Source organism: Dendropsophus ebraccatus, chromosome 10, assembly GCF_027789765.1.
Source record: "Dendropsophus ebraccatus isolate aDenEbr1 chromosome 10, aDenEbr1.pat, whole genome shotgun sequence".
In the NCBI taxonomy this organism is placed as follows: Eukaryota; Metazoa; Chordata; class Amphibia; order Anura; family Hylidae; genus Dendropsophus; species Dendropsophus ebraccatus.
Window position 1 is genome coordinate 32,771,046 of NC_091463.1, and position 12,333 is coordinate 32,783,378.

Here is a 12,333-nt window from a genome sequence, read left to right on the forward strand (position 1 = left end):
AAATGGAGATTCCACACAGAAAATCCACAGCAAATACAGGGTTTCAAAAGGGAATCTGTGACTGCACCTGCCTACTGAGCTGGCTGCACCACTGGATAGGTATAAATCAAAGCATTCAGAACATCCCTCTGTTGCCTCTATCTGTTTTTATTTTCACAAAAATACCAAAGAAGCGGAGCCTAGTATTTCCTGGGCCCTAGCACCGCTACACTTTACCATAATGTATGCCCACCCCTTGCATAATCAGCTGTATACACTGTGCATACAACACAGTGCTGCATAGTGATGCCAGGGCCCAGGAAACAGTAGTCTCCGCCTCTTTGACGCTATTTACATCCAAAATAGAAAACAGAAAAAAAACTATGTGTTCTGAATGATTTCATTGATATTTATCCAGTGGTGCCACCAGCTTGATAAGCACTTGGGGGTCACAGAGTCACTTTAAACTTGTATTTGAAGAGTACCTGTCACAAAAAATAACTTTTGATACATCAAAAGTTATTGATCCCAGCGGATCTTACTGCTGAGAATGGCTAGGATCAGGAGACACAGCCGAGGAGAGGCTGCAGCTGCTGTGTCATTCACTCCCTGGCCCTATCACCATTACGGCTGACTCTGTCAATGGTCTATAAGGCTACCTAGGCGGCCAGAGAGTGGACTGTGCTCTCCCCGGCTATAACCGCAACAGGCTTCAGCGCTGAGACCCAGTGGGATCAATAACTTTTGAAATGTCTGATGACATGTCAAAAGTAATTTTTTTGTGACAGGTACTTTTTAACATGAAAAAAAATATTCATTGTCAGAACTTAGCAATACAAGTATATATAACATTTAATAAAAGTAAGTCAGGTTCGAGTCACAGGACACTGCAGTTATATTTAATTCTGTTAAATAACACTCTTTAACTACTATGCAAATATAGTGACACAATTATACAGTAGTACAAATACATAAAAGTGCAAATACAGAAGCCAGACAAACTGTGTCCTCTACAAGCCCACAGTCTACGTACCACATGTAAGTGATATAAAAGGGCCATGAAAAGAAACTGAAGCTGAAACAAACTTTGATACAAATCAATAGTACATCCCTCTATGTAAACAGGAAAGTAGTAAGGACACTTACGGGGTCTCCCTGAATATATATATATATATTCATCTGTCAGTCACTTATTACACACCTTAATGTCTGCTCTGAGGAAAACACTTTAATTCTGTTTAAATAAAATATTTTTCTTTAACTAAAATTAACTAACATTCAATGAAACATAGTGCAATGATTAGGATATTGGTGTCCGACCTTCGATATCTATCAATGAAAGAGAGTTATTATATGTCATCAGTTAATGAAGAGGAATAGGATGTAGCAGTTATGCTACATTTTTTGTGGCATCCCTGGCACTGTGATCGCTGGTGCCCAGGAGGCAAATCCTTAAAGTGTACCTGTCGTTATAATTTTCAAAATCTAAATAATCAACAGTAGATGTGATATAAAGAAAGTTGGCAAATTACAGTCTTTTTTTTTTGCTCTGACTTTCTTTTTCAGAGTTTAAACACAGAAAGTCCAGTGTTTTCCAGGCCATCTGTGCGCACACAGAGAAGGCAGTCATGTGATTGATGGACACATTGAGCCGTGACTCTGTACAGGTCAGACTTCATGGGGGAGATTTATCAAACATGGTGTAAAGTGAAACTAGCTCAGTTGCCCCTAGCAACCAATCAGATCCCACCTTTCATTCCTCACAGACTCTTTGGAAAATGAAAAATGGAATCTGATTGGTTGCTAGGGGCAACTGAGACAGTTTCACTTTACACCATGTTTTATAAATCTCCCCCCATAGGATTAGGTTTTTTTTTTCAACTAGCACTAGTCTAAAAAGCTGCATTCAGGAGACCGGACCTGGATTTCTGATAAGAATAGCTTTGTTTTACAGCATGATAACTAAAAGAAATTAATGAATCTACTGTTGATTTAGATTCTAAAAGTTATAACGACAGTGACACTTTAAAGGAGTTATCCAGGATTAGAAAAAAAAGCACAGACGCTTTCTTGTAAAAACAGCACCACCCCTGTCCCCAGGTTGTATGTGGTATTGCAGTTCAGCTCCATTTACTTTAATGGAACTGAGCGGTAAAACCCACTCCCTAACGGAGTACAAGAGTGGCACTGTTTCTGGAAATAAGGGACCATGTTTTTCTAAGCCTGGACAACCCCTTTTCTGATAAATACAGAGAGCGCTGGCTCTAAGTGCTTCAATGGCTCCCCTCTCAGCTATGAATGATAGCGCTAGAGGCCTGCTGATTGGACGCTTAAGCTCATAGCTGAGAGGAAGTGCACAGAACTCTGGGTACGCATCATGAAGGATCTGCCTCTGGTCACTTGCAATAACTGTACAAGACATTTTGTTTGTTCGTGCACATTAAAGCTTGAAATCATCTCCCCATCCTCTTCATGGAACTGACAGAAGCTTCAAAGGTTCAAAACTGCTGACAGATCCCCTATAAGAGACTATGAGATTGCTGGAAATTTATTAACTGTTCACTTTTCTCCATTAATAAAACAAACAGGATCACCCCATTAATTTTCTTAGAACAATATGGTACTTCTCCTTATAATAGTCAATGAAATCCATTCTGGTTATATGCAGTTTAATATCAGCTTCAACTATACTTTTTTATTATTGGGAGCATATTTTCCCCATGGAGCAGCAAAAAAAAAAACATAAGACTACTAAAAAAAATATACCAGAAACAACATGTTTCTTCAGTGGGTGGGCATCATTATAGTATCTCTGCTAAAGTAAGGCAGGTGAAACCATGTCAGGCAAGGTCACATTAACGGTAGCTTAATATGATCAGGTTTCCATTGCTTGTCGACACCTAGAAGAGCGAAGCTTGCTGCAGTACTCCATCTAGAAAAGAAAAAATCTGAAAGCCGATCAACCCACATAGGTTAAAGGGGTTATCCAGCGCTACAAAAACATGGCCACTTTCCCTCTACTGTTGTCTCCAGTTTGGGTGGGGTTTTGAAACTCAGTTCTATTGAAGTAAATGGAGCTTAATTGCAAACTGCACCTGAACTGGAGACAACAGTAGGTGGAAAAGTGGCCATGTTTTTGTAGCCCTGGATAACCCCTTTAATGTGTTCTGTTGCAAAAAGAAAATGGTGAAAGATCTGTCAAGAATCTTCAATCAGAAACCATGATACTACTATAGAGCCTAAAGATATAAAGAATAGAGCCTAAACTGTAGTTTTAAAAGCAATTTACACTACTACATGGTCTGTAAACATTCAGTAGGCTGTTGTGGTTCTTTGCAAAATAAAAGAAAAGAAAAAAGTTTCAGTAAGTAGGCATCATGAAATGGCAACATGAAACTTGTGTAGTGCGTTACAGGTTCATCCGCTCTGTGATGTTCTGATGTGTGGTCACTGCATGGTACAACCCCCGTGTGGGAGGGAATCCCGCAGTGTGATCGCCACTGCTTTGGAGAGATATGTCATTGTGCCAAAGCGCCCACTGGGAGCGCTATCATACAGCAGGGCACAAATTCCAGTTTCAGGATCTACTTTTAACATGGCATCATCTGCACCAAGGGCTCTCTGCAAAGAAGAGAAAAAAGGATATAAAAAGTAACCATCATGTGATAACATGAGACTATATAGTCAGTTGTAGGAGTATGTCAAAGAGAAACTGATGTCCAGAGTTGGTTTTCAGGAAAGGTTTCCTGCACGGAACTTGCTGGGTGTTGTCTCAGCATCTCCCCGCATTGATCTTTTCAGGATGGAAGGGAGACCAACTCTGCATGTACACTTTAAGGCTATGTTCACACACTGAAATAACGACCGCCATTTGAATTTAAAATAATGGCCATTGTTTTTATTGTTCAATGATTTCCATTGAAGTCTATGGAAACATTGATTCACACGATGTATAAAATAACGCCAATGCTCACAGCAGCCGTCAGGTTAATGTTTGTGTAATTACTTTGCACCAGTTATTGAGCAAACAGCGGCTGTTATTTTACGCTGTTCACGCACTGATTTTTGTTTTTTCATTGTAATTTGCACTATATTAAATGGGACTTTAAAAACACCACTCCCGAAAGGGTGTGAAAAGGCAGACCATGGCAAACATTAACTTGAAAAATGTATTAGCGGCCGTTATTTGATACCTCAAAATATCAGCCGTGGTTTTGAATATCAAATAATAGCTGTTCAAAATCATTGTGTGAACATAGCCTAAATGTTACAAGGACCCCATAACAAAACCTAAAATGGGACCTCACTATATCATAATCAACTTCAGCAACAAGTTCAGAACATGAAAGGTTAGGATTACAGTATTACAGTTATCCTAATGCACAAAGCGTTGTCACCGTACATACCTGCTCTTGACAGAACAATTCATTAGCTAGTTGCACGATCTTCTCGACGTGGATGATGCCACCTACACTGTTGATTTCTACATCGGCAAGAATAGTTAAAACCAATATGGCTTCAACTAGCAGCTGGCGATACTCTGGCTGTGGCACACGATTTAGGACGGACTCTACATGAGCAGAAAATTTCAGCTCGCCTGGGGTCATCTGTATGTAGCAAATAAAAGATTGGAATATTCTAGGATCAAAGCATTTCCAGCATCAAGACAGAAGTATTTGTTGTAGAGTTTACTGCCATACATATAAAGTTTATGCTTGGTAGACATATTTAAGAAGGAGATCCTTTACCTCGCGGGTGCTGGAGGACGGCAGGACAAAGCCCTCTATAGACAATCCATGACACTAAAAGTAATAAAAAAAAAAATCAATATATATAACAGAATGAATGAAATTGCTTTTACATTTTCCACACAAGTGAACTTTTGTAATATTTTACCTTTTGTAAGATTGTCCAGATTTTCTGATAAAAGCCTACTGGAACTCTGTTCAGAGCGCCATCCAGTCGCCGCCTTCTGAGCCACTGGCCTTGCCGACTGTCGTAAGTGATGTCGCTATCTGAGATGTTAGAGAGATCCCCAGAGGAGGAAAGCGGGTCTCCAGGCTTCTGAATTAGAATAAAAGACATGATAGCGTGCAACAAAAATCCTGCTGCCATATAAAGAAGGTGGCCTATTACATAAAAAAAGCCTTCTGATATACATATTTCTGTCTGCTTTTCACATTGCCCATGAATGTGTTTGGTACTGCAGCTTAGCCTTTCTGAACTGAATAGGATTGAGCTTTGATATTGATGATGCCTAATCTGGTAAGCAGCCATGGCTTCCACTCTCTAATTCTGCCTGCAGCAGTACAAACATAGATAAATCACAAAGAAGACCTTATCTCTATTTCAGTAAATACATGTATACCCCAAATAATAAATCTGCAAAAAAACATTCTTAGTGAACGTTCACATCTATAAAATAGCCTATGCTACTGTATGTACACATACAAGTGACCTCTACAAGAAGGGGCAGCCTGTAGTTTTAGGTCTAGAATAAACCTGCCACAGAACAGGACAACTAGCTAAAAGTCTGGTCTTCTCCATCAGGTTTATGTTACTGTTCGAAGGGAACCTGTCATTCTTTTCCTGCAGCCAGAACCACAGGTCTTTGGGGCGGTCCCCAGCGGCTTTTCCCAGCCCTGTCAGCCTTGATTGATGGATCACTCCTTATACCCAAATAGAAAGAAATCTATTAGAGATGAGCGAACCGGGTTCGGATTCGAGTCCATCCGAACCCGATTGATCGGCATTTGATTAGCGGGGGCTGCTGAACTTGGATAAAGCTGTAAGTTTGTCTGGAAAACATGGATACAGCCAATGACTATATCCATGATTTCCACATAGCCTTAGAGCTTTATCCAACTGCAGCAGCCACCACTAATCAAATGCCGAAAGTTCAGGTTCAGATGAACTCAAACCTGAACCCAGTTCGCTCATCTCTAAAATCTATCAATCAAGGCTGGGGGACAGGTAGACACTGCCGGGGACCGCCCCAAAGACTTGAAAAGGAGAAGTTATGTTTAACAATCAGAACAGCCTAGAATGCCATGCTATTCTGTCCAATAAAAACATCTAGAAAGGTTGGGGCACATAGTGGCATTCATCAAACAGATTTAGGGGCAAATGGATTAAGAGCTGATTTTTTTTTTACACAGCTCTAATTTTAAATTTTACCAGCTCCGAGCTGGCATACACTCTACATCTAAAGCTTGCAAAATCCAGCCAAAAATCATAAAACATTGTGTACATGGGGAGGAGCAGCGCACAAAATGTCAAAAAGCAGCACAATTTGTGTAAGCAGGGGCTTTGCTCAAAAATTTGAGACTTTTTGACCCCGATACATCTGCCCCTTAGACTTTCAGATACAGTATTTCCACCTTGGATACTGAACAAAATGTAGGCTATGATTAAAGGGGTTGTCTTGTGGGCAGCAGACTTTAGCTGTCTTCACTAAAACTTCTTCCTCTTCCTCCACCTATCCCTATCAGGTGGAGCGGGCCGGCCGGATCGGTGCACTGGCGGCACCGCCTTTTTAGCCTATGGATTTAACTACTAACTGCACGGAAATGACGCGGAGGATGAAGGTAAGAAACTTACCTTCATCCTCAGCTCCCTGTGCACAATAGGGACATATAAGCAAGTTAGATTTGTTTCCCTTTAAGGCTTAATAGTCAAGTTCTTCAATTCTTTATAAAATCCTCTAAAGGCTTCTTTATTCAGTCCATCCTTGTTCCTATACCCTTTTAGAGCATACTGACGCTATAAAGAGTCTCTCTCAAGTATATCGGTTTGTAATGCTTCCCCTGGTGCTTCAGTGAAATTATTTTGTACTTTTGATAATATTTCATTACAAAATCCATAGCAATACATTACTTATATAACTTTAATATGTAGAAGCAAAAGTATATTTACCAGTGATGCAGCTGAAAATATATCTACATCCTGTATTGGGAAACATAAAATAAAATATATTAGCATTTAAAATCCGTGTTTTCAGCATTGCTGTTCAGTTAGTTTGTAAAGTGGGAATATAAGTCTGACTACGACTACAGCATTAGTCAGCTGCAATATTTGGCCTTGATCCTCGGATGCCTAAGTGCAGAGTATGCTGTGGTAAACAAGGCTCAAAGAACAGAGCATACATATGTGCTCCAGTCTCCAAGCACATACTGTACTATTTTCATGGTTGGTTACATATGCCATATGCATACTGTATTATGTTCCATATTTAGAGCATTCAAAATGTAAGATGCGCAAGATAAATAATAACTGCTATAAGCATGCCCCTCAGGATCTGAATCTATGCAGTATATGATTGGACTTATATCACCAGATGTCATCTGTTAATTGAGCCACATTTACAAAAGGGTATAGATGCCCGCTAAGTGTTCAGACTATGCATTTTTGCTGCGCTTGTAACTTGCCTTTTTTGTTTTGGAAACTTCGATCAAAACAGAAAACGCATGTTAAAAAAAAAACAAGAAAAATACACAGTGTAAACCCCACCTAAACTCACAGCACTGTACTCACTGTCATCAAGTGATTGCAGGGTAATAATGTCCCATGAAGCAGAAATTTACCAATTATATCATGCAGCATTGCCAATAAAATTACTTTTAACAATAAAACATTAATGATGTAATTTATGAATAAAATCAGAGTTGTTTCATATATTAAGATTTGCTAAATATAATCAAAGCTCCTGGCATACATTTTGGCAGATTATGTTATGCTATTAAAGCTCGCACCTGCAGACAGGCATCCCAAGATGTAAGAAGCATCTAGTTAGTTGGTCGGTTCTGCTGATATAGGTAAATCTCCAAACATCTACGAGGCTTTGGTGATACAAGATCACTATAGTGACCTGACTTAGTGGGTGACCCCTATTATTTACTGTGTATATACACAAGCACCACCACAAACTTAACCTCATGCCTCCTCTCCACCACTCATATCACCTCGGAAGTGCAAGTGTTCCAAAATCAAATTCTGAATTGTTAAAAAAGATTGTGTTGAACATCATTTTTATTTTTTTTTTGGGGGGGGGGGGGGGGGGCTATGATTCTTGTCACGCAAGTTATGTTACTCGATAACATTCAATTGGTATCAGAGATGAATCCTGTTCCAAAAGTTGGCCATACATCTTCTGCAACTACAGCTGGCACCCAACACATGCAGCTTTGGCCAAGTGTGCATATGGTTTCAACAGGAAGAGAAGAGACCACAGCTAGACTCCTCTGATGCAGCTTATCTCTAGTTAAAGCAGTTGAGTAGGGTGTTGAAATTCAGCATGTCCAATCGTTCTCTTCCCGGAGATCAACTTATAGGGGAGAGTTGTGAGGCCCCCAAAAGTTCAGATGACTTATCTCTAATAGGACTTAAAGGTGTTGTCCAAGAAACACAATTATATAAGCTAGGGGTGTTGTGAAAATTAACACATATATTATTAATAAAATAATTAATGCATTATAGATAATAAAAACTAGTTATAATCAACTACCTAGGTCCCCCGCAGCTGCCGTGCTGACACTCCTGGTCCTCAGCTGTTCATTGCTTCTTACTGGTTCTTGTGACCGGACAATCCAACAGAAACTGCCTTCTCAGCCCAATCAGTGGCCACAGCAGTGTTCTGCCTTCATCACTGATTGGCTGAGTGGGGCAGCTCATGTAGGATTAGCACAACATAGAAACCAGAAAGAGACAGAGACCAGTGGTAGACCAAGGGTATCAGTTTGGCAGCTTGTAGATTTTTTTTTTCCCCGTGACAAGCTCTTTAAGGATTTTTTCCTGGCAAATAGAAAAGTTAGATTACTTTCTCCACATGCTTTAAACCAATAAAAGACTGCATACTTACCTCCCTAGCTGCTTCCACAGTCAGATCTTCTAGTCCTGGCTACACTCCCATTCAGCTAACTTCAGCTGAGCGAGGAGTGGGACATCATCAGAAGCGGACAGTGGCCTATTCCCCTCTCCCTATTGAAATGCACACTTGGCCAAATGGTGTGGATGTTTTTAATGGAAATTAACGATCATTTTGAATGTGAATGACCACCTATATGGCCTCGCATGCATTCTCCGCGGCTTTGTGGTATGGAACAGCACAGGAATCCATGTGGCGCATTAAGCGGCCTGCACTCAACTCTGCTATGTACCTGAGGCCTCAACACTGCACTTATATATCTGCTTACTTCTGTGCAACATGGATGCAAGGGAAGGAACAAAGCAAATGGGGGTAAATAAAAAGACAGAAAGGGGCAAAAATCACTGTTCAGTAATGGAAGACAAATGAAGAATATATATAGTGGTTAATATTAAAGTTCTCTGCTTCCTAAAATAGAATTGAAATAAATATAGTATTAAAATCCTAAATCTTAAGATTTTAAGCACAGATCCTTGAAGTGACAAACTCCTTTTCCATGTAGATGTGCAGGTCCCCCACAACTGTGACACCGACCATTGCCAGTTACTGTAAGCACCATTGTGGCCCACAATTAAGTGAATTAGCCCAAGAGAAGAGCCCATGCAGTGAATGGAGCAGCCATGTGTGAACAAATACAAGTGCCCATCAGTTCACCTGGCCATCTGCAGCCAGAGACAGTCTACGTTTATCCAGCTGGAAAACAAAGAGTTATTGGCATCACGTCAGAACATGATGAAATGAAGAATCATCATCAGTCATACTAATAATGGAAAGAAAGACATTCAATACATTAAACAGAACTATGGTGAAAGTAAAACTAGACAAGCTTCACTTCACAGACAACCTCTAAGCTGGTCAGGTTTTTCACATATTTTAGCATTTTATGCAACTTTGTGTCTCTATAAGTGCAGACTACAAACAAGCCCTGCATGCTCTGGTTCTGCGCCAAGCCCCCCCTTCCTTTCATAACCTATGTCTCGCTAACCTGCCAGATATACTGTATGCTTGCGGGAAGAAGGGGACAAATGAAAAGAAGTATGACTACAGAATCAGACTACATAGGGTTCAGTTGTAGTCTGTTACTACGGAGACACATAGTTTGGCATGTGAGCTGTAGATACAAAATGATATAAAGCTTTTAGGGCATGTACCTCACTTGCTGATTATTTGATTCATGAAAAATCACTGAAAACATGCTATGAAAATACCCAATAAGGCGGAATAACATCTCTATTTCTACCAATATGACTAACTTCTGCTATTGGAGTCCCTTTAATATCAGAGTCCTGCTAGCTGCCTTGTATATTATTCAGAAGAGAAAAAAACACCTTGTGCATTAAAGGGTTAATCTAATCTTTAAATATTGCTGGCTTATTTTCAGGACGGGCCAAGAATATTAGATTGGTAGAGGTCTGACTCCCAGCACCCCTGCTGATCTACTGTTTAAAAGGGCCATAGCACTCTTGCATTGTTACATATACTCATCCTAACATACTAGTTAACAGCTCGTCCTGTTCTTCACCACCAAAGACAACTGGGTGTAATACCAGTCAGAGACATTCAGCTATAATCATCATCCAAATTTCATTCTGTTCAGTACATCATATCCTGGCCCTATCCTGTTAGCTGCTGAAGTCTAGGTATGCCGGTAGAATATCCATTACAGCCATCGTGTGAAGTTAGCATATTTTGGCCTTTAAGCATACAAAAGCAACTGAGGCCTAACAAGCAAAAGGTTGTAGTTACCCACGACCAGGACTCGCCCAGCAGAGAAGAGTTGGAACTTTTGAGTTGGTGTCCAGATAGTATAGTAAGAGGTAGTTGTTGCCCTACAAGATTAAAGAGGACCTGTCACCCCAGGCTCCCCACCCCCAGATAGATCCCCTTATACTTACCTCATGTCGCCGAGTCCCGGAGCCAGTCCCGGGACGGAGATATCCCGGTGAGAAGACGCTGTGGAGATGAGTCCAGCGTCCATAGAGAATGAATGGAGCCGGACTCATCTCTGCTGCGCGCGCACGGCTCCATTCATTCTCTATGGACGCTGGACTCATCTCCACAGCGCGCGCTCCGGCTTTTCACCGGGATATCTCCGTCCCGGGACCGGCTCCGGCAGCGGGACTCAGCGACATGAGGTGAGTATAAGGCGATCTATCTGGGGGTCGGGAGCCTGTCACCCCGACGCGGGGGGTGACAGGTCTCCTTTAAGTTCAACAGCCAAACCCATCATGTGCCCTACCACTTCTGATCCGTAAGACTTCAGTGGGTTCAATGTATGTTTTATTTTGCCGCCAATCTTCTGCAAACGCATTAAGAGTGTTGTCTTACAAAGAAAGAAGAGTTTTAAAAAGACTGCTTGAGGTCTTCAACAGTGTTTGATCCGGTTAGCAGGTTGCTAGTCTTTGTAGTTGATCCTCAATAATCTAGAGGTACAGATGGCAGCAACTAAATGTTAGGCGTTACAATGAAACCACCGAACATCTGATGTTCATTAAGGGGAAGGTGCTCTATAAGTTGTACTGTAATGTTACAAGATAACCAAGAAATCTTCCAGGTACCTAGTGTTTGGGAGAGTCCTGATTTATTCTATGCTATTACAAGAATGCTAGGCTGGAAAAAGAGAACAAGGCAAAGAGACCCCAAGAAATGTCGGCTGTAGGCAAAAGATGATATACTGTATATATATATATATATATATATATATATATATATACACATACATATACATATATATACACACATATATACAGACACAATAAATAATGCACAGTATTATATTATTAGTGAATGCCGTCAGTCACAGGTATTCTGGATTTCATCAGCAATGTTTCACTCAGTATTAAAAGATAAGTACAAGCCGGTTTCTGAAACGAAACAGAAGTGAAGAAGGAAATTGCAACAAGAATCGTGGTGAAGCCTTACTAGCTTGTTTTCCTTATACTGAGAAATGCAGAAGAGATAGAAGATCTGTAACTATAAATGTCAACTTTACACTGCATCCAGGGAGATACAGATATAACGCATTCATCTTATTCATTCACTTTTCTCAGCTCACCAGTTTGATCTCACTCTTTAGACGTGTGATTCCAGCTCGCTCACTCTTGGTCGCTCCAACTGCTCCCAATTCGTGTATGGAAACAGCAGGACTGGCCATCTTGTCCGTAGATCGCACTATGAGAAATAGAAAAAGAGTTCTCATCTTCTATTCTACAACTAATGGCAAAACAACATCATCAGTTTTGCAAGGAGATATCCAGGCTTTATAAAATGAAGGCCTGTTGTACTCATGTGAGCTCTGAGTCCTCTTCAATGTTTACGTTGGCTGAAGGCCAGTTTGTACTCGCAAGCACTAAACCATTAGTAGTGGCAGTGCAATGGGCCCTAGCCTTGTCTCTTTCGAGGAAACGGGACAATGCTGCAATATCTTGCAC

The 12,333-nt window shown here is 40.7% G+C and overlaps 1 protein-coding gene across 8 annotated transcripts in view; it reads right to left on the reverse strand.

The window, feature by feature from the left end:
* Positions 1-3,237: 3,237 nt before the first annotated feature.
* PHKA1 (phosphorylase kinase regulatory subunit alpha 1) overlaps positions 3,238-12,333 on the reverse strand; it is a 65,784-nt gene continuing 56,688 nt past the window's right edge. For 4 of the 8 annotated variants that reach the window (XM_069985834.1, XM_069985835.1, XM_069985828.1 and 1 more), the window contains 7 exons: positions 11,958-12,073; positions 9,557-9,595; positions 6,895-6,924; positions 4,876-5,043; positions 4,728-4,781; positions 4,386-4,586; positions 3,238-3,600 (listed from right to left, as the gene is read on the reverse strand). In XM_069985834.1, coding sequence (XP_069841935.1) covers positions 3,427-3,600; positions 4,386-4,586; positions 4,728-4,781; positions 4,876-5,043; positions 6,895-6,924; positions 9,557-9,595; positions 11,958-12,073 — 782 coding nt within the window. In that variant the 3' untranslated portion in view covers positions 3,238-3,426. The remainder of the gene's footprint in view (positions 3,601-4,385; positions 4,587-4,727; positions 4,782-4,875; positions 5,044-6,894; positions 6,925-9,556; positions 9,596-11,957; positions 12,074-12,333) is intronic. The other 4 variants (XM_069985836.1, XM_069985832.1, XM_069985831.1 and 1 more) reach the window with 3 other exon arrangements.